Source organism: Chenopodium quinoa, unplaced genomic scaffold, assembly GCF_001683475.1.
Source record: "Chenopodium quinoa cultivar QQ74 unplaced genomic scaffold, ASM168347v1, whole genome shotgun sequence".
Taxonomy (NCBI): Eukaryota; Viridiplantae; Streptophyta; class Magnoliopsida; order Caryophyllales; family Amaranthaceae; genus Chenopodium; species Chenopodium quinoa.
In genome coordinates, this window is record NW_018745454.1 from 2681577 (window position 1) to 2703406 (window position 21830).

At 34.5% G+C, this 21830-nt stretch overlaps 4 protein-coding genes across 4 annotated transcripts; all 4 read right to left on the reverse strand.

The window, feature by feature from the left end:
* Nucleotides 1-218: 218 nt before the first annotated feature.
* Nucleotides 219-5983, reverse strand: LOC110714553 (ferric reduction oxidase 2-like). The gene is made up of 7 exons (XM_021893093.1): nt 5669-5983; nt 5394-5496; nt 3610-3804; nt 3171-3405; nt 1660-2228; nt 847-1553; nt 219-671 (listed from the first exon to the last, which is right to left on the reverse strand). Exons 1-7 carry the CDS (start codon nt 5886-5888, stop codon nt 532-534), a joined length of 2169 nt encoding a protein of 722 aa, XP_021748785.1. The 5' UTR covers nt 5889-5983; the 3' UTR covers nt 219-531.
* Nucleotides 5984-9733: 3750 nt separating this feature from the next.
* On the reverse strand, nt 9734-11645 carry LOC110714098 (probable receptor-like protein kinase At5g24010). The gene has a single exon (XM_021892573.1). It carries the CDS (start codon nt 11527-11529, stop codon nt 10132-10134), a length of 1398 nt encoding a protein of 465 aa, XP_021748265.1. The 5' UTR covers nt 11530-11645; the 3' UTR covers nt 9734-10131.
* Nucleotides 11646-12329: 684 nt separating this feature from the next.
* Nucleotides 12330-15378, reverse strand: LOC110714346 (UDP-N-acetylglucosamine--dolichyl-phosphate N-acetylglucosaminephosphotransferase-like). The gene is made up of 11 exons (XM_021892851.1): nt 15205-15378; nt 14939-15085; nt 14764-14855; nt 14359-14477; nt 14189-14304; nt 13982-14112; nt 13814-13900; nt 13362-13422; nt 13222-13262; nt 13019-13139; nt 12330-12858 (listed from the first exon to the last, which is right to left on the reverse strand). The coding sequence occupies exons 1-11, from the start codon at nt 15376-15378 to the stop codon at nt 12799-12801; spliced, it is 1149 nt and encodes a 382-aa protein (XP_021748543.1). The 3' UTR covers nt 12330-12798.
* A 415-nt stretch (nt 15379-15793) lies between these two features.
* Nucleotides 15794-21139, reverse strand: LOC110714060. Its single transcript, XM_021892523.1, has 3 exons — nt 19940-21139; nt 17303-17848; nt 15794-16350 (listed from the first exon to the last, which is right to left on the reverse strand). Exons 1-3 carry the CDS (start codon nt 20744-20746, stop codon nt 16243-16245), a joined length of 1461 nt encoding a protein of 486 aa, XP_021748215.1. The 5' UTR covers nt 20747-21139; the 3' UTR covers nt 15794-16242.
* Between the last annotated feature and the right edge of the window lie 691 nt (nt 21140-21830).

Below are 21830 nucleotides of genomic sequence, written 5' to 3' on the forward strand. Positions count from 1 at the left end.
TAGTGATCATCAACATTACTTCGTATAAAATTCTACTGTATGTATGATCTTTAGGGGGTAAGGGAACAATGCACTCCCTAATGCTGCAAATAAATAGAGAATGGAGGAAGTGCTTCGTATTAACTACCGATTTTATTACTATATCAATGCACTTTGACTTACATTCATATTAGTTCATGTCGATGTGTTGTCATAAGTTCTGATAGAAAAAGCTAGAATGACAGGCGAAAGACAAATGTAACTTTGTTTACATTATGTTAAGAAGGTTGTAATCACACGCTCAAATGGTGGAAGTTTACATTATTCTTCCATTTATATTTGTACAGGAGTAGAACAATCTGTATATATGGTATTGATTCAGAAACTACATATCAGAGGTATGCCATATAAACTAAGAGAAGAAGCTGTGATGGAACTGCAGATTCTTCTAGCTTCAAAGTTAAATATGTTGCGCATCACACTTATCACACCAGAAATAAACCACTCAAAAAGTTGTTGCTCTTCAGTTGCAGCTGAGTTGAGGTTGGCAACTCACCAACTAAAACTGATTGATTCAAAATGCAGATTGTCCACCAAACCAGATCCACATATGGCTGCGACTTCGTGTCTCAGCCCTGCAGGACCGCTAGCAAGTACTCCAACGCTCGAGTCCTTACAATCAAACAGCAATCCTGCACAAAAACAAAGGGTCAGATTTTGGCTTTGTTCTATACACCAAATTAACAAGTTGACATTTTTTTTTCCAGATAAAAGTTAGCATCAGGTGTAATAGTGTAAATGTGTAATACATTGTAGTCAGAAAACATATGTTGAGGAGTAAATATATATGAAGGTATTTTAGCTTACTCTTGAGATCAGGCCTTTCACCAAAGTGAATTTCTGTGGACTCAAGGATAGACTGATGAGGAAGGCTCTCAAGTTCTCTGTCAGCGTTATAGAACCGTGATTCTGGTGTTGCCTGTGGTGTTATACCTTCCATGTTTGTAATTTTCTTGGCTTCCATGGCGTTTCTTTTCTTGTTCCACAGGAAGGCACCACTAGCTGCCACAACCATACACCCACAGAGTATTAATGTAGTAAAGATCGTTCTTGCAGCCGAAGGGAAGATGTCATTAGTGTTATGATCAATAGGGTAGATGTAGTATTGTGTAAGTATCCCCATGAAGATAAGGAATCCAAGGAATGATGACGCGATTATAGCACCAAGCCAAAGCCAACCATTCTTGCCTAAGTTAGGGGTGATGGGTGAATCGGATGCATTTGGCTTGAACCAAATGGCTTGCGGTTGCTTTAGGTAATCTTCGCTTTGTACTTTCTCTCTTGTTACATAGGCCTTGATTTGTAGGTCTATGCTTGAAAGATCTGAGGTGGTGCTAGAGAGCGGGAGGAGGAGATTCAACATTGAAAGACCCGAGGATTTCTTGAATGAGGAAACAAGAAGAATTTTTGGGGTTTGGCATTTCATTGTGGTGCTTATAAAGAGAAGTTCCTGAATAATGGAGATGAATGGCGTTATCCCACTGCCTCCACTCACCAACACAAGTGTATCGTGCCTGTAACCACAATAAATAAATAATTAATCAACATAATGAATCAAATAAACTTCTGATTGTTACTGAACTGAAATTATTTTTACGGGTTAAATTGATTCTTACTAACCTTAGAAAATGTTTAGAGGCAGGTCCATAAGGTCCTTCTACTGAGACTTGAAGACGATCAATGGATGAAGAAGAAACAATGTCGTAAAGCTTCCTAGACCATTTCCCTTCAACCTTGATTACAACACTAATCTTGTCTTGCTCCAAGTTACTACTAGAACTAACAGTAAAAGGGTGCCATTGGAGCTTGGAAATGCTTGGGACATTAACGAACATTATGCTAGTAGGATTGTAACTCAAACTCATGCTTTTGACAAAGTTGAGCTCAAGTGCTTCACAGGACAAGACACGAGCGGAGAGCAATCGCACACGTTGGCTCGATTGGAGGTACCGCAAGTAACGATCAATCATGAATAGGTAAAAGCCAGGAAGCATGTAATAAGCATAGCCGATGCCTACATGAAAGAAGAAGAATACGACGAAAAGGATGTAGAGGTAGTGAGCGTAGAAGAAGACTTCAAAGAACTTTCTTCGAATTCGAGGGTATGTTGCTGCCCATAAGATTAGTCCAAAGAACAAGGATAGTTCTCCTGCTACATTAGATACATCTGTTTTACTCCACTTCAAAGCCTGCATATATTTTGGATCATAAAATGAGTTTGCAATAAGTTTTGAGGTCCAAAACAATAAGTATAGCAACTATTTTGTAATGAGGGAAACAAATTCTAATTATCATAAACAAAACTAAATAGATGCCATCTCCAAAACTTGTACATACTTCAAGTGTTTAAATAGTTAGTAAATTCAATCATCAAGGTAACGTACTTAGACTATGTCAAATTTTCTTTTTTGTGGACTTGGGATTTACAAAAATACCTCAATATTACATGGGTCGGAATCTAATCAATGGAATTTGGTTCATTTATCATCATAACTCGCTAAATTTAAAAGTCTCTCAGTAACTTTATTCTAAACCTTTTTTTTTTTAGAAAATTTCCAAAAAAATTATCAAGGGCAAAAAAGGAAGAGAAAAACTAAACTCTCACTAATGTGAATGTACGAACGCCGGCCCATGTGGTAATAGGAAAAATGGACCACTTAAAATTTTACATGTAGAAGAAAAAAGGGGTCCACAATGGCACTTCCAATAGTCCAAGAAAAGGGGATGTTATCGTTAAAAGCCCACCACTATTTTTGGGCTAAATCTGCAATTACATCAGTTGTGCTTCATCTCCACTCGGTTTATGTTGTTGGATTCTTGCCTATGATTGTGATTCAAACCCGATTCTTAATTCTTATCATGTACTACTGTTTTTCAGTCTTATGTTCTTCATTTCCTAAATTCTTTGTATCCAAATTCACCAATACCATACACGTCCCACGATTTTTAGACCCTACCATTTTAATATGCTAGTGTTTGATTTGTACTTCCTACAGGGTACATGGATTGATAAATGATAATGGTCTAATTTGACAATTGATTTTAATTTGTCGACTTAACTTGGCTTGTTTGATTTAGTTGATATTGGACCCGCATCATCATAGGAGTAGAATGGATAGTGTAAAAGTTACCTCAGAGATTTCTCCTGCAACGGCCCAAAGAGGGATATAGCCTAGGCCGTGGGCAGTGAAGAGTGCCATAGTTAGATGGCCTAGCCAAATGTGATATTTAATGCTTCCTTCGGAGGTTAATCCAAACAAGGGCAATATCGATGATCCTCGAGTCACTGGGTAGAACAACAATGATAAGCATATGTTACCAGTTAGCCCTAGCCTAAACACGGTAGCTTCCCACTTGTACAAGTATCTGCAAAACACGTCCATCAAGTAAATATATATTGATTGTATAATAGGCGTTACATTAGTCATATTAACAAAGTTATACAAAGTATCAGTCAAAGTAGTCATGTTAATTTTGAAAACTGTCATCCATAAAATCTTGTTTTTTGTTTTTAAAAAGCCGAATTTAAAGGTAAATATGTGCATGAATCTCATGAGAAAAGTAAGTTACCTTTGGCTTCCCTTGACTTGGATTTTAGAATAACCAACATGCAAGTACACAGTCAAGGACCAAACGAGAAACGCGATGAACATCAGGAGAAATGACAATTCTACCCCTGAGACTATCCCTAACGGTCCTCTTACAAGCACTGGCCTCCTCCACGTTGCTAACCATCTTGTAACACCACTACTTTTCCCGTCTTTCCTGTTAACACAATTAACATTTTAAACTTTCATTAATTAAGAATTCTTCTTACGTTACAAAGGTCCAAAATTTTAGAGAAGTGAATCAAGAGGAATTTAAGTACATATAGCAAAAAAAAATTTCTTTTTCTATATAAATTTTGGAATGTGTATAAAGCTATATCCGTCATTTTCTCTCATATACTTATTTTAATTTCTTGTAACATGAATATTCAAAATGGGATGTTAAATGTCACAAGACTCACAACTTATATGACAAGATTGACATCTAAATGGTGTCACAATCTTGTGTGACACTCATTTATTGGTATCACGTAAGATTTAACTTATCAGTATTAATTAAAGATTTTCCCAAAACAATGAGAATAATGGCGATAGATATATAATTATACTAGAGTATATATACAACAATGAGTAAACAAATGGTAAAGGGAATAAATAAAGTGAAGAACAAGTTTGATATTTTGGGAATAACAAAATCAAATTTAAAAATTGTAAGAATTACTCATTCATTCATCATATGTAATTATACATAAAATTAAACAACATACATTCAGTATTTCCCCTCTAAATACTTATTTACTATGTTTCCAAGGGAAAAAATAAAGTAATAAAATCCAATTCAGGATATACTCTTAAAATAAAATCTCTCATATATGGCAAATAATACTCGTATTTGATTTCATTTCTAATAAGAGCATCTCCAATGGTTTAATTGTAAGGACTTGCTTGCAATATAAATAAAATTTCTAGCTACATGCTTACCATTGGAGAACAAAAAATTGAGCACCATGCTAGCAATTGTAGCCCAAACAAGCTACATGCTTGATTGAAAAAGAGACAAATAAACTCCACTTATATTATAACATGTGTATAATTATTTATTTATTTATTAAAATTTATTTTTTACAAACTAAAAAATGTTGTAGCTTACCATTGGAACACTTTGTTGCTAAAAAGTGTTGTAGTTAAAAAATTAATATAAAAAAGCAAGCTACAAAGCATTGTAGCTTGCCATTGGAGATGCTCTTGATCAGGCCTTTTTTTATTCGCATCAGTTTTATTACCCACCGCATCATTGACTATGTAAAATCGTGACAATTTTTATTTTATTTTTTAGTTACAAATTTTGACATTTACCATTTTTGTAATTATATGGTTAAAGTTTAAACTTGTTAGAAAAAATAAATTGTTCTAAGAAAAAACATTCATTCCAAGCTTTCATGTCAAAGCCAAGTACTCGTAATTTTTCACTTTTATGTTACTAAATAATTAAGTTGAAACTCCCTTTCAAAAAAAAAAAAAACATTATAAGTTGAATCTAACTATTATATAAATATAATAAGTGACTGAGTTAGTAATGAGCGATATTCTTAAGTAATTAGATAGTTCTGCCTAGTCACTTTAAAAAATTAGACAATAATTTTCAAAAATGTGATTTTCAATTTTTTTTGTGGTAATTAAAGAGAATCATCTCTGATTATGTGATAAGTCAAAGAGAGTGAGATCGAGTTGAATATCTCTTGAGATTTTTCTCGACTGTATGTTTTTTTTTTTTTTTTTTCAAGAAAAGTAGCAAAAAGAACCAACCTTGGCACTTGATAATCAAAATATTTCTTTCCCAAATGATGGTACACGGATCCTAAAACCGCAATGAAGAGGACAGGAAATACGAAAATCAACAACGATGTACCTGCAAAATTATTACCACCCTCATTATCAATTTATCATCAAAACTTTATGTTATTATCTTCACATGCATATATGCATGCATTCAAATTTAATTAATGTAAAATAATCGAGTAACATATATATAAATAAAACCGATACACTAAAAAAGAAACGGAGGGAGTAAGTAAATATACCTTGAGTACCAAAATAAGTCGAGGTTAAGGTTGCGGACATTTTAGTCCTCCAATTGTTTCTGTAAAGATTAGTAGGCATAACAATCCATATCACAAAATAACCCAACATTACCACCGTTAATACAACCATTATCACTTTTCTAATTTCCTTCACTTCTCCTCCTCCATTATTATTATTATTATTGGTTGATGATTTTCTCTCAACTCTTACGTCCGCCATTTTTAATTTCTCTCTCTACACTCTTTTTCTCTCTCTAAGATTTTGATTTTGTTGTGTTTCTAAAATGTAGGATTTTAGATCCATTTATATAGGGAGAAAATAAGAGCGAAAAGGGTGTTTTTTTTTTTTTTTTTTTTTTATAAAAAGTATATATTTATTTTTATTGAAACTAAATATTACAAGTACGGAGTAGCTTTTTTAGTCCAAGTAGTATTTTATTTTTTATTTTTATTTTGGTGGATGTATATTGCTATGTTAAGGGGCATGGTTCACGTACCAAAAACATTCCCTAATATGTAAGCGATACATAGATTACGTGATAGAATTAAGAGATAATTAATTAAATAATTGATTATATAGTTTTGACATTTTTTAAGTCAAACTTTGTAAACTTTGTACACTTTCACTGTAACTATAAAGATTTTGTTTGGTTAGCTCATCTAAAAAGAAATTAAAATATAATAATTGTGCTTCTTTCTATTTGATTACCTCATTTGTATTCGAATTCATCATTCTATTAGCTTAACTATAGCTCATAATCCAAAAGGCAAGTTTCATGCGGCCATTTTGTGTGTGTGAATGATCAAATTATCTACTGCCTAGTGTCTCTATAATTTTGCACTATTTTGTGTTCAATCTAACTATTTTTTATTCGATTTTTCAAGAGTTTATATTATACTCCGTAATTTACTTTTAATCACTTTGAATTATGGAGTAAATTACAAGAAACATATTTTTTTGACTAATTTTTTTTTATTGCAACTATTAGTTTTTAATTTAAAAAAAAAAACTTACAATCAAATTCAGATTATTACTCTGTATATTTACACTTTTCTCATGAAAAAATACGGGTTATGACTTATATCAATGATAAAATTACGTATTGCTTGGTATTATCAAATACTGTATTTCATATTTATGGTTGTATTATCTTCTCATATACTCAAGATATCCTTTGAGATTTCATTAAATATGCAATTAATTGCTATTTTAGAGTCTTATGTGTAACGACACTAAAAATGAGTTAGTTGTAACTTAGCAACGTAAGAAACACAGAGCTGTCAATTTCTTTGGTTGTCTAAAGTCGAAAATCAGGAGATGCTGAGCAGTGTCCACTCAGTTCATTATACACTTGTTTTTTCTAATTTTTTTAATTGGTATTTTTTTTAAAGCAGTGTACACTTGTTTATAGTCTTCTCCCTCCGCCCCTTTTTGACCTGTTATTTGTTTATTAAGAGTCCGTTTACTTTATTAAGTTTTGGTTGTATGAATTGACGTGAGAAAATTATGAGGTCGAAATTACAGTATTACATAAGTTAAATGTGATAGCAAAATATTGTCCTTTATAGATGTTTATGATATGTAACAAACTCAAAAGGTGTGAAGGGAGTAACAAGCAAATTTCAATTTTGTTATATTAGGAAGCAATTTTGAAAAATAGGATATCCATTAGATATGATTGACTTTTTAAAGAAGGGGATATTCATACTCACTAAATTTGGCTAATGATTCGTAAAGTGGGGCAAAAAGAATTATGTTTGACCTTTAGCAAATTTTTATTAATTAATCAATTTTTATTTTATGCTGGTGAAATTAGTGGCTCAAATTTTATAATTGTTATGTTATAGAATTCGCGTGTGTGCTCGTGTCGGTTTCGTCTTTATGCGAGGTGGACCATATTAGGATGTGTGTCTTCTTGTGCCATTTCTCGTTACAATAAACACATATATATCCTCTTCTTGTATTCCGTATTTTAATTTCTTAATTTCTCGATTTTAATACAAATTATTTTCCTATATTTTTATACATATATTGCTTGGGGTCAAGAAAATCAAACCTCTTTTACAAAGATTAAAAAAAAAAAAAAAAAAAAAAGCCTCTAATCAACTAGGCTAATTTTAATTCTCGCATGTAAAGTCTGATTAAATTTGTCTTGGTACATATACTTCATAATACGGAATTTTAATCTTAACACAGCACTACCAAAAGCTTTCAAGCTAGATGCCCGTAAATTCTTTGTGAACGACTGAACATCAGCTAATAATCCTTCCAAAGCCTAAAATCCGGATCAGTAACTCAGGATGAATGTTTAAACGAAAGGCAATCTAACAATTTAAGAAACATTTGGTTATTTCCCTGGACAACACAAATCCAACTTATACCTTAGTTCCTCTCTTATCCTTACAATTTACATATAGGCATATATTCCCCACTAGAGAGACTTTGAGGGTGGAGATCCCTTACCCTTCCCCTTCACTCTCAAAGTGTCTGACCCGCAAATACCTAACCAAAAAACCGTGAGGGTTGAGGTATGGTCAGGGTCTTTCTCCTTACTCCAAAAAAAAAAAAAAAAAAAAAAAAAAAAAAAAAAAACAACATATAGTCATATACGGAATAATTAATACGTAGTATTAAAAGTTCATCTTGAGAGGAGGGTCTTGAAGCGTTCCTTTTTCCTCTAGCTTACACGAGACATGCAATACCAAAGTTTTGCTGAACAATAGCTTTGGGGCAATTGGGGTTTAATTGTTTAATAAATGAACATTACTCCGTATTGTTCTGAGTAATATATTCAGTTTCTTATTTTATAGTACGAAGTATTTGCTTGCCATTCCATATTTCAGGGGAGGGAATTATTGAAAAAAAAAAAAATATATATATATATAGCAGTAAAACGATTACGCCATGATCAGATTGGCGTATGGCTCAAATTAGAGCTGTAAGGCCTGTAAGATGTAACTCATGCAGTCATGCCTCACCGCAGAAGTGATGTCTTGTGTAGTTGTGTTCGTAAAATAGTAAGACAACTAGGCAAGGCACCACCAACGCTTAACCCGGTAATACCATTCATTGTTATAATTTTGATAGTAGAATTATGCAGTTAGCAGCAAAAACTATCAAGAATTGAAGACTATTCCAGCCTTGTTAAAATATAACCTATTCCTGTTATTTGATCAACCTTGCAACAGTGATAGCCCCCCTTTCAAACTCTTGCAATAGAGTAAAAGCTCAAGACCAACTTGTAATCGAATGATGACAGTTTCTGTTTCTTCATGATTCGCTAGTTATTGTATGAGATCAACTCACAAAAAAGTTGCTTTTGTGAAAGAAGAGCAGTTCACAGCAAGAAGTTTACATGACTAGGTTTTATCATAGCTACAGATTGCTGAATCCGCCCATAACAAACTATCTCATACAAGACATGGATCATTCCTGTATGTCCAATACAAGAAGTGATATAAATGACCAGTGCACTAATCTTGTTCCTTTCATGGCACCAGGCTAGCCAGTAGCCAGTGTGTATGTGGCTATGCTTCGAACAAGGATGAGACAGTATTTGGCTGAAAGCTTCCACATCTTGAATTACACTGCTCACTAATAGCTTTTCCTAGTTCTTTTGAAATAACATAACTACATAAACGAACTCACGAAACTTGAAATTCCAATTGTTATCAGAAAACCAAAACTGGTGCTTGCAGAATCATAGCAATATCCAACTGTTACTAAAGGATGCTCAAATTTACTCCCAGCTTTATTCAGTACTCCAGCAGATGTTCACAAACCATTAGGAGATTATTTTTAAAGTATGCTTGACTTAATGACCATAAATCTCCATGTTACAATCCACAGATGACCATCATATTACAGGATGAAGACCTATAAATACAGAACAGTAAACTCTAGAAGAAGAGTAATTCTCTCTTTCCAGCTTCTAGGGATGGTACACTCTTACTCATTTTCCATCGACTTAATAAAAGATTGAAGAAAAGAATAAGAATGAGATGATAGTTAGGAATTGCCAGGGTGCATAATATTAAAACAATGAGAACCAAAATAATCACACCTTTTAAACCAGAAAACTAGAAAAGTTATCAAAAGTATATCCATTACAGTTGGTTTTCATTCATATGCCTTCACCAATCACCATATATTACACTCAAAAAACAAGATCAATAATCTCAGAAAAAAAGAAAAGTTTGTTAACATTATATGAATTATCAACAAAAATAAATACGGAGTGCCTATGATCGGAAGTTCTAAGTTCTTCACAAAATACAATTTACTTGCATAACTGAAAGAGCATCAGTCCAACCATCTGAGTCCTTTCACATCTAGCAATGCCACAATCAAAGTGTTCTGAGGTCCAATACTCGACCTTTTAACAAGACCAGGGCTTGATAAGTTATGAATGTAGCAACATATATGGATACATTCATCTCCAAAGAGACTTTCATTCGCAAAATTATAAATAGGTAGACTTCAAACTGACTTCAGAAACATCCACAGGCAATGGAGACCATGCCACAGAATCACGCACAGCCATTAATCTTTTACGCAAGACAACAGATGCAGCAACCAACAACCCTACTGCAGCTACAAGAAGCACCAGAAAACTACTATTTCCTCCCCTACATCTCATGATTGAATTTGCAGATACCATTCCATCAAGACTATTTAGTGAGTTGCTCATTTTGAAGACTTCTATTCCATTCAGTAATGCATCAACCCCTGAAGGTGAGCTCCAATTTGAATGCCCAACACTAACAGAAACAACCCCGTTTTCTCCATTGACAACGAAATCAGCATAGTAAGGAGAAGCCAAACTGTTTGTAATAGTCGTTAGATCCAAGTTTTCAATGGCCAAATCCCCATTAACATACACATTGAAATACAATGATCCAAGCACAGGACTAGCAATGTCACAAAAATGAGTCCTCACAAGATACTTGTACCCATCAACAATTGGAAAACCCCATGTCAAATACTCCTTAGCAACACCAGGATTCGAAGCACTAATGACCCTCGCGCTGTTATACACATTATCAGGGGCAACCTCGCGGCTCGCTCCTCCCAATTGATACTTAATTCTACCACCAAAATGAACCTCTTTAGACCCATGGTCTGATTCTAAGAACCCATCATCAGTAACCCATGTTCTCCACAAAGAATCATTAAAAGGGGTCACTTTAGCACCTCCAACATTAACCCTAAACATAGTTTCAAACGCATTTCTGGAAATTCCATCAATTTTAACCACCCCATTAGAATCTACAGATTGAGCAATGTCCAGTATCAAATCTTTAGGCGCAGAAATAACTTCAATTGCATTGACAAAGCCAAATTTAGATTTCTTCAAAGGTTTGAACAAAATTTCAAGGTTATTACTATCAACCCACAAAATATACTCCCTAATTTCAAGTGATTTCATGGTCAACCCACTAAATTCATTCAATAACAAATACCCATCAGCTAAAACATGAAATTGAGCATCAGAAAGATCGAATTTCGATGAATCAAAGCGGTGAAAATGAAGACGTACCAAATGGGCACCTTTCTCTTTGATCTGAAACGCATATTTTGAGGGTTTTCTGAAGATTCTGACCGAGTTGTAAAGAGGGGAGACATGGTCTAACTCAGTGAGGGGGATCGTCCGAGATGCAGAGAGTCGAACCGAGTGAGGAAGTGGCGAATCATCGCCGGAAAACTTGCGATTATCGGAGTCGGTGGTTAAAGGGGCGTCGGAGCCGGCGTTGATTAGGTAATGGTCGGTGGGAGTGAAAGAAGAGGAAGCATCAAAGAAGAGCTGAAGAAGAAGGAGAAGGAGGAGAGAGAAAATGGAAAATTTAGGGAGATTCGCCATTGCAGAGAGACAAGAAACAGAGACAAGAAGAGTCAGAGGAAAGAGGGAGAATTATTGTGAAGGAAATGAAGAACAGAGCTCAGAAAAACACGGATTTAATTAAGATTAATAAACTTTTTGGTTTAAACGCGTTGAACATTCTGACAGCTAGCTATTTTTGGGTGTGCCCTCGAGTGGGCTGGGTGGTAGCCTGGTAGGTGAACATATCCGTATTCGGGTACGGGGATTATTAAGGGCGTAAATGAGGCGAGATATGATAGGTTCAATTCGACATTACTCGATGTACTAGTTTGTAATTGAAATTAGATATGAAAACTTATGCACCACATGGTGCAATAACATATGGACATGATGCACAAGCCACCAAGCATTATGGGCAATGGGGCGTAGGCGTGGCTATAGGGCACCTATCCATGGTTATAGGCTCATAGACTCATCGCATATACGGAGTACAAACACATAACATGGCATGCACTTAATGCTACATGCATAAACTAACGCTTTTCAACTCCAGCCAATGGCGAAAGTATAAACCAATGTTAAAGCTTTCAAAACCCTATCTTCAATTATCAGTTGTTATCCTTGTAATGACAATATGCATCACCCGAGGTCAATCACATCTAATTTCGGAGAGAATGAGTACGTTGTTACAATTAAATCCAGATATAGTTATTAGTGAGTGCATTCATTAGATTTCCATGGTATGACTCGGTCGTTTAAGCAACTTCAAATTCAAATAAGATACATGAGAAATTATGTTACATTTTAAGGCAATAAAACGAAGTACTGCAAGAGTCCAATTCTTTAATTAGCTCATGAGTGATAGCTGAGCACTTGAGCAAAGAAAGTTATCTAGTACAATAGGGTATCAGTCCAACTTGATCAGAAACAAAAAATAGTAAAAGAAAGAATTCAATTACTGCAACTAAGCTGTTTGATTAGAGTAATGAGCAACAAGCCCTGTGTACACCATATCTCCTGGATGCAAAAATTGATACATTATATAGCTTTACAAATACACTACTTGAAATTCTTTGAATTTCAGCCAGCTGTAATTTACTAATATATGTCACAATGCAGTGTGGGTGCCAAATTGGCAAATTTGAATGAACTAATACCAAGCTGTGACTCTGAGCCTTCAGTTTACTTCTGGTCAATTTCTCCAAGCGCGAGTTTTACTAGGACATCACCTCTTTTTGCTTGATAAAGTTGCTGATAATAATCATCTTGAATCAAATCTTTACTAGCTAGAGTAGAGTCGCCGGAATGTTATTTGTACCAGCCAACTAGGAGCCACCATAACAAGAAACAAAATCCGCAAGCAAAAGCCTGTGGAGAAGGACATGTCATGTTAATGCACTAATATCTATCAGTGGCCAACAATGCATAACTTTGTTGCAATGACCCCCAAAAGTAGTACGAGTAGTCGAGTAGTATATACAAATTTTCACTAATTTAGGGAGGTTACAGAGGGAGCTAGTAGCCTCACCTGGATAGAGAGAAGAACAATGCAGAGTGATTGTTCATACATTCTTCCAAAACGTCTCAAACAAAAGTTCACAAGTGTACCGTTCTTAGTCCCAGTTAGAAGTCCTGTTTGAGGGTCAAATCTGGTGGCATTCAAGATATTGTCAGATGAGGTAAGAAATACCATGTATGAACTGGGTTGAGAAAATAGATCAAAAGGATTACCTTGGAAGACGGTGTCGAGGACAAGGAATAATTCCAGCAATCTTGTAACAAGTAAGTCATAATAAACATATTAAGCAATGCTCAAGGGCAGATTGCCAGATTATATGAGGGGAATTGAAGAGAGGAGAAGCAAAACTAACCTGGGGAATTGACAGGATAAAATTGATGACTTGAGGGGCAAAGAAAATCAGTAGTGTTTCACTGCAAAATCCACAGAGAATCAGACTATTACTCTTTCCAAACAAGCATATACAAACTGAGTCTTTCTCCTGAGCTAATGGTCTAATGCTATATAACAATGACTTCATATGCATACTTTTAATTCGAACTTTTCACACATCAAACAGGTAGTAAACTCGTTAAGCATTCTATCAAAGAAAGTGAAGATGGATTGCTAGGCAATTATAGTGGAAATTGCATTCATCATAGACATGGAAGTGTGCATCTTATACATGACTGCATATGCGCCTGTCCAAACTTGAAAGCAATTTCTCAGGTGTGTAATAGTTATTCCTAGTTAAGGTTTCGACCAAGTAATAAAACAATATAGATGATATGGTGTAGTTTCAATAACAAAAGAAAGCTATTTCACCTGTAGTGACCCAGAATTCCAGCAACGGCCATTGTCATTCCAGCAAAGTATGTATACGTATCCCCAACAAAGACTGCAGACGGATACCTGAACACAAAGTCAAAGAAGGATCTCAAACAAAGTAACATAAAAGATACCTCAAGTACATAATACCAGTGACATAATTACCAGTTGTAAGATAGTAAAGCCAAAGATGTAGCAAACAAAGGTTGAATAAGATGAATAGAGAATAGATGAGCCTGCTGATACTCAGAATTGCCAGTGGATGCTCCAATTCGCAAGATATTATGTATCAGAATCTGTTAAGCACTCAATTGATCAGACTATAAAAATTACAACAATGTTTGTAGCAAATTCAAAAGTTGATAGGCTTACTGCGGATGCAATGACTACAGTCTGCCCAACTTCAAGACCATTTATACCGGCATGAATATTAATAGAGTTAGTGCAGAACACTGCCAGAAGGCACATATACAGTTTATACATCCATCCTGGATACATATAGAAGGGACGCGATGCCAAATTAGAAGATGTCACTTACGTACCTAGATCCAATGACTCGAACCCAAGATGTGGAATGAGAGGCTTTGGGATTACGATGGTTGTATGACCGGTATAAGCCATCAACAGAGGAAGAGCAGCAACTAAAGGCAAGACCAGTTTCCTGTAAGGACAACAAACTTTTAATGTCTACGAGTGATAAATTTCGAAATAATATGAAATGAGTCTGGACAGCCCGAATAAGGAGGAGGAGAATTTGGTCCACAAACTAGGCTTTGGAGCTTCCACACTAAAACCAATTGGCAATAGTAGGAGTAACTCCTCTAACTTATAAACTGGAACCACATCTCCTCTTTCTCCAATATGGGACATTCACAAGTGGGCTACAATGGGTTTCAATAACGAGTAAATGATAATTTTATCACGAAACTAACAAGATTAGTACTTACATTCTCCATGGAATGTCAAGAACGTCGTCAACAAAGCCAAGCAAAATCATGAAACAGATTGATGTCAAAGCTGAATTATACTGAACTAGCCACTACAAAAATTATCAATTTGTTCATTAGTATGACACATAACAAAGTCTGTCTCTACATTGAAAGAAATGTTTGAAAAACTTACAGTGGAATCAGCAATCAAGTTCAAGGGTTGAAACAAAATTGCCACGCCCAAAAACAGAATTACTACGGCCAAAAACACTGTCCCAACAACTATACCCAAAGATTCAGGACTGTAAATCAATAAAAACAAATCATTATAATTAACACTTTAAAATTACACAGCAACATTGCATCAATTGATTAGAGTCGAGTTAAAAAATGACACTTTAATGTTTCCTTGAGGAGTGCCAGCCTTATTAAGATCAAACCCAAACAAATTGCGAGAACCAGGTAACGAGAAGCGACGGGAATCATTCTCAAAGTTATAAGAAATCCGACGAAACTGAAAGCGCCATTCATGAGTATTGATCGCTTCAATTCTTCGTCGTCGATTCTCAGGAGAAGGTAAACATATGGGAGCAACAATATAGCGGAAATACCCACAATTTTGGATTTCATCATTGTATTTTGGTTCCAGAATATGTTTTTTGAGTAAACAATTAACTGGAGAATTGAAGTAAATGTATGTTATGGCCTCATAGTATCCGGAATTTTGAGGAGGTTCTTGCAAAATAAATACGAGTTTTAGATTTTTTATATTTATATAGAATAAAAAAAATAAAAAAAATAAAAATTTTAGTACTCGTATATTCTTAAATAAAAAACAAATCCTACGTTTAAAAGAGCTCTATTCCTATTGCCTAATGGAATAAAACTTGGAATCACTTTTTATACTTCGTGATATGCAAGGGCACTTTTGCAAAGCATGTAACATATCAACAAAATTTATTTAAGCAAAGTGATGTGAATATAGAATGTTCGTCGAAATCTTGAAACACAAATTTTTATGTGTCGCTCATCATAGGGGTTACTTTGTTATCATCTGTGTTATAAGGTTACTAGGTCAGTGTTATAGGATTATTCGGTTAATATTACATGAGTTATTTAGTCAATGTTATAAAAATTACTTTTTTTTTTATAGGTAATCACACACAAGACGAATTATAAACTATTGCATTATGCATACAAGAATTTGCTCTGTCCATAATAGTAAATTTGTTAAGAAAGTACGTACTATTAAAACTCCATCCATTTATGAAGCTTTGATATATATGATAAACATCAATGGCATCAAAGATGAAAGTATACAAGTGCGTAAAGAGCCTATTTACAATGGTAAAAGTTTTTTAATTATCCTAACTCAAAATTGCTTCGATTCGGCCAATAAGAACCCAAATGGGTTAAACTTGAATTGAAAGCAAGTAAAAATGAGAAGAGAGATGATAATTGCTCAAAAAAAATATAGCAATTTTTATTAATTAGTTATTATTGTAATGGTTCAAGGAATTCCCCTTCTCTGCATTCTCCTACATCTATTACCACTGTACTTTTCTTGTCTGTATGCATCACCCTACAACAATCCCTTCTTGGACCCTGCCATAAGACCACCATTGCGCACAACAATTAGAAAACTGAGTAAAATAATAGTGCAAAAGGAGTAATTTAGATTTAATTTAAAATCCGAATATGTCCATCTTAAGGTGACTGTTTTTTACTAACTTTGAATTTATAATTTTTTATTTTTTTTAAAAAAATCCAGATAATTTAAGGAGGGAAATAATTAACCTTATCTAAATTATTCTATCTTATCAAAACTTATTTAAATATATCTCGGTAATCCTTATCAAAACCTAATACTACTTAGGGGGCGTTTGGTTCACGAAATATAGGTATGAGGTATGGGTTTAGAATGACTAAAACTATCATATGTTTTGTTGTCAAAAATATGAATTTCAAACCCATACCTCAAACCCATGAGGTATGGGGTTTAGAAACCTTGGGGGGGAGGTGGGTTTGGCTCATTCCATTCCCTTAGGTATCAAATAAAAGGAGAAAATAGTGAGATATTCCATTCCAGAATCAAACCAAACACATGGTATTAAGTATCAAGTTCCAACCCGATACCACCTTAACCCCATTCCTGATTCCAACCCCATACCACTCTGTGAACCAAACGCCCCCTTAATTTTCTTAAGTTTATCTTATTTGAGCATATTTTTTTTATGAAATAAGTTAAAACAATGTGAACCATAAAGGATATAACACGCCTCAAGCATGGCCATATTACAACTTTTTATTTTCAAGGTCGGTTCACTTCAGCTTATTTTCATTTCAGTTCAATTAAGCTCCAATTAGTTCAATTTAGTTCCGCTCTTAATATCCTTCTCTCATAAAATATTCATTTCAGCTCTATTCAGTTCAGTTCAACTCCAATCAAATTAGTTTAGTTCAGTAAATATGAACAGGCCCTTAGCCTATATAAAAAACTAGATCACAAATAATGACTAATCATATTTTGATTACAAAGATAAAAGTAGAAAATTACCTCATCCCATTTATGAGGGTCAGTAGGCTTCTTATACACTTCAACCTTGTGAAACTTCTCAGGGTTCTCAGCTTTCCACCAGCACCAAGGATGAGGCATTTGATATAGCTCATACTCACTCACTGTCACATTAATCTCTGCATTATTTGCGGCTTTAGAAAGATAGTATATGAAAGGCTTCTCACAAGGGTGCTTGGTAAATGGTCTTGTGTTGAAGGCAAAACTCGCTGGCTCATCTCTATTGTACCAATTGAAAAATGTTCTAGACGGTCTTTGCATCTCTCGGGGTGTGATGGAACCACGAATGATCTGCACCGCGTACCCCCAGGAGACTGAGACGGTCCAGTTCCTGGTGGAGTCGTAGCATATGGACTGTTGCATTAGTGAGTCCGAGTCTACTTCTGCTGCTATCTTTAGACGTTGCAGCGCTTGGAGACGGGTCATGTATGGAAATATTGGATCAACTATTTCTAAGTGATGTAGTGTTACTAGTGGTGCTACTGGGTGCGCTGTTAGGATCCCAAATAGGTTGCCATGCACATCACACTGCCAAATTATTTAAAAACTTTAGGTAAGATATTTGTGCAACTTTAATAAGAGATGATAAAATACAGTACATATATGCAAAAACACTCTCTATCCAAAAAAATATGAACACCACGCCCATGGAATTGGAAAAAGTGCAGACATACTAACAATTATATGTCTATTTTACTCGACTTGTTCATAAATAATAGGTCGCTTAAAAGATTGGTGAATCAACTAAGAATAATTCGTCACATAAACTACATTGTTTAAATTTAGCTAAGCTTCCAAGTAGTTCATGGACAAAGACTTAATTTGTTTTACTAAATGTTCATAGACAAACACTTTCTAATATGTAAACATGTAATATTTCAAAGAAATAAGCATGGTTAAAAAAAAAAAAGTAAATATAGCACTAGCTTCCATCACTAATAATGGAGTAATAAAACGTGGAGAATGGATGAATAAAGGAAGACTAATTTTTGTGTACTTTCTACCTCCCACTATTTGTGTGCCACAAAAGTTATTTCAAGTCAACATATGTACAAAAAAAGGACTTAAGTCAATCATTGAATTCCCCTATCTCCACTTCTTTTGAATTTTACCCCATTAATCAAGGCATTGAAAACTACTCACTTATTATTTGGGATTTAATTAGTTTGGTAAGTTGAACTTTCATATGTATAATGTATTACAATAATTAAGCCATATGTCAGGGATAAATTGTGGAAAGTGACACGAAAATTTGGAAGTTGGAATGAAGTAAAAGGAGACTATGATTAAAATATACCAAACTTTTGTTGGACAATTAACAGAAATTCACTTCAAATTGTGGGTCCTCAAAGACTATAAAAGAGTGATATCTTTGACTTAAGTTATCTATCACTAAAATTATTTTGGATCATTTGGAAATTGTATAAGGTTAACTAGCTACCAAATCAATAAGAATGTAGTGAAAGTTCAAAGGAGGATGCAATGTATATTGTCATTACAATGGCTAAGATTCTAATATGGTGTTCTCAAATTTAATTATGATTAATAATAGTTATATAGTTATGGGGCATGATGCACATACAAGGACACAGTACATGTTATATTAGAACGATCACTCATGTTTGTATATTAGAACGATCACTCATGTGTTAAGATTGTCGGAATCTATAAAATTCATTCTAATTGTATATATATACAGGAAGTATAAAGTTGGCTAGTCCTAATTGGAACTTGTTTAAACTATATAAACTTCTAATACATATTTATATATGTACGAGAGATGTATGTGCATGTAAAGGTAGGTCGTGGTAAGAAATCATCATATGCACATGTGATATGGCATGTCGTTTATCACCAATGCCTAAGGTCACATTTTAGCATGTAAAACATGCAATTAATGGCGAGAGCACTAGTAATCTGTATGTTGAAATCAATGGTTTTATTTTTACAAGAACAAACAATTATTATTAACACATGTTGTCACAACTCCCTAGTACACTCCTATGATTTCTGAAAAACCAATTTAATAGGAAAAGAGTTTGTTACATAACCAAAAAAACTTGGTCTAAAACAAATACAAAACAACTTATAAAGCGTTATGGTAGGTAGGACTCCAACTTTTTGACCAGAAGTTAGAAAAATGAAATTAGTAGCAGTAATACTAACAAACTAGTAAAGTTGTAGTAGTAAAACCCAACATACACTCAATATCACTTTTATCATCAAAGTACGATGGACATTAATTTACAGCTTTGCATATTCATTACTCGTAATTAAACCACATTTTATAAATAAAATAAAATAAACTGACGAGCACTCACTTTTGTAACATATTGTTACCTTTAATTTTATTAAGCACCCATATTTCATTTAATCAACAATCAAGTATTACCAAAAAACGTGAAACTCAGAAAATTATAACAGCTAGTAACAATTCCTAATTTGTTAGCTGGAAATTGCAAAATCAACGTGACCATTTGCAATTTCACTCATAATAATTAATAATACTTATAAATTTAAATTTACATGCTGATTAACCGTAATTATCATGATAAACATGTAATTTAACCTAGTAAAGTGACAATGAAAGTATCAAAGTAGTAGTATATGAAAACGAACCTGGTGGAAACCGGGTTCTCTAGTGAGAGGAACACCGAGCTCGGCCAAACAAGCCTGAATCCGATCATCCGAACCGTATAAACCCGTATACCTTTGGATACAACCATCTTGCATTTTTTCAATAGCCAATGCTAAAGGATAACTAATAGCAAACCCTCCACCTCCAAAAGCCATATCATACGCAAAATTAATATTTTGCAAATGTGTTTCCGAATTACTCCCAATATAGTACATCTTATTATGATCATACTTTCGTAACACTCGAATTAAATTATCGGGAAAAAACACGGTGTCGTCGTCTCCCATGATGAACCACCGTACTTCGTCTTCCAACCCCATCCGGACGATCTCGGATACAATCCGAGTCATCCGGATGGCGGACCGGGACCCACGTCGATACGAGTACCCGAACCTAGAAGTATCCTCGGATACTTTAAAAGTCGGGTACTCATAAGGGTCCTCGGTCCGGGTTAAGTTAACCTTCCGGTCTAGAAATACAAAACCATGTGTGACATCAGGCCTCCACCATGACTTGATAAACTCCTTGCGTCGGCCCCACTTGTTAGCGGCAGCGCCAATGCCAAAAACAACGTGACGAAGCTCGGTGGGATCGGGGCTCGGCTCGGGGGCCGAGGCGAGGAGAGTGAGGTGAGTAGAGAGAGGAGGAGGAGGGGAGTAGAGAGATTTGAGAGAGAAAAAAGAGAGGAAAAGGTAAAAAGAAAGACCGAGGAGGAGAGAGAAAGCGAGTTTAGGAAGAGAGGGATTGAAGGAGGGATCAGAGGTGTGGTCTTTTAGGTGTAGTTTCATGGTTTTGTTTTTGTTGGGAGGAGAGAGAAAGTGAAAGAGGCAAAATAAGGAGAATGAAGGAATGAAATGGTGGTGTTGTTTTTAAGAGAGAGAGAAAAGGCGCAGAAATCTAAGGAGATATGATTCAGGTGAGAAGTGTTTTTGAGTTCTGGAATGTGTTTTGTAACAGAATTTTGGATTGGTCGTAGGTCGTACGATTATTTTCAAAACTCCAACAAATTTAATTTGATATTCATTTCATTCTTAAACAAGAAATTACGGAGTAATTAAAGGTTTAAAGAAGATATACATCAATTAATTTTTCTTCTACTCTAGTATTTACTAGAGCAAACTTGTACATTAGCATTAGATATATTCATTTCGGAAAAGAACAAAAATCCCAACAAAGGGATAAAGTAGAAGTATGAAAAGTCGTATTCTTATAATTTGTTATCCTACAAGAGTATTTTTAATGCTTATATGTAACCCTAAGGGCTATGTATAATCACAAGAAATAACCAAATAACAACCCGTAAAGTTCAATTTAAGCAACCAAATGTAACATCCCAAGTCAAGATTCAAAAGAAATAACCAAATAACAACCCGTATATCAAACAGGCCAAAAGGCTAGTAGAAGTTCAATTTAAGCAACCAAATGTAACATCCCAAGTCAAAGAGCAACAAGCAACGGAGGAAGTAATTACTACGTACAAAATACCAAAATTAATTAGGGAATAAATTATTTATGTTCTGTTTGAAGTTTTTCAAGACACAAGCGTAATGCTTATTTATGTTTGTAATTGTAATTGTAATTAATTAGCCTTTAATCAATAAGGAGGATACGTATGGAATATGAATTTAGCACTCAACAAGTCTACTATTAACATACAGAGTACTCCGTATTATAAAACAACGAACAACTGAACTAGCATTGAAAAATCTAACACATGTGGCAATAAATTAAGCACCAAGTATTTATTAAATTTACATTAACATAATAAATTTTGTTATAACTTATTGTTGTTGTGAATTGGGCTTGAATAACTATCAACCTTAGCTAAACTTATTTTCTTTGAACATATCTTATACGGAGTATAAACTACCA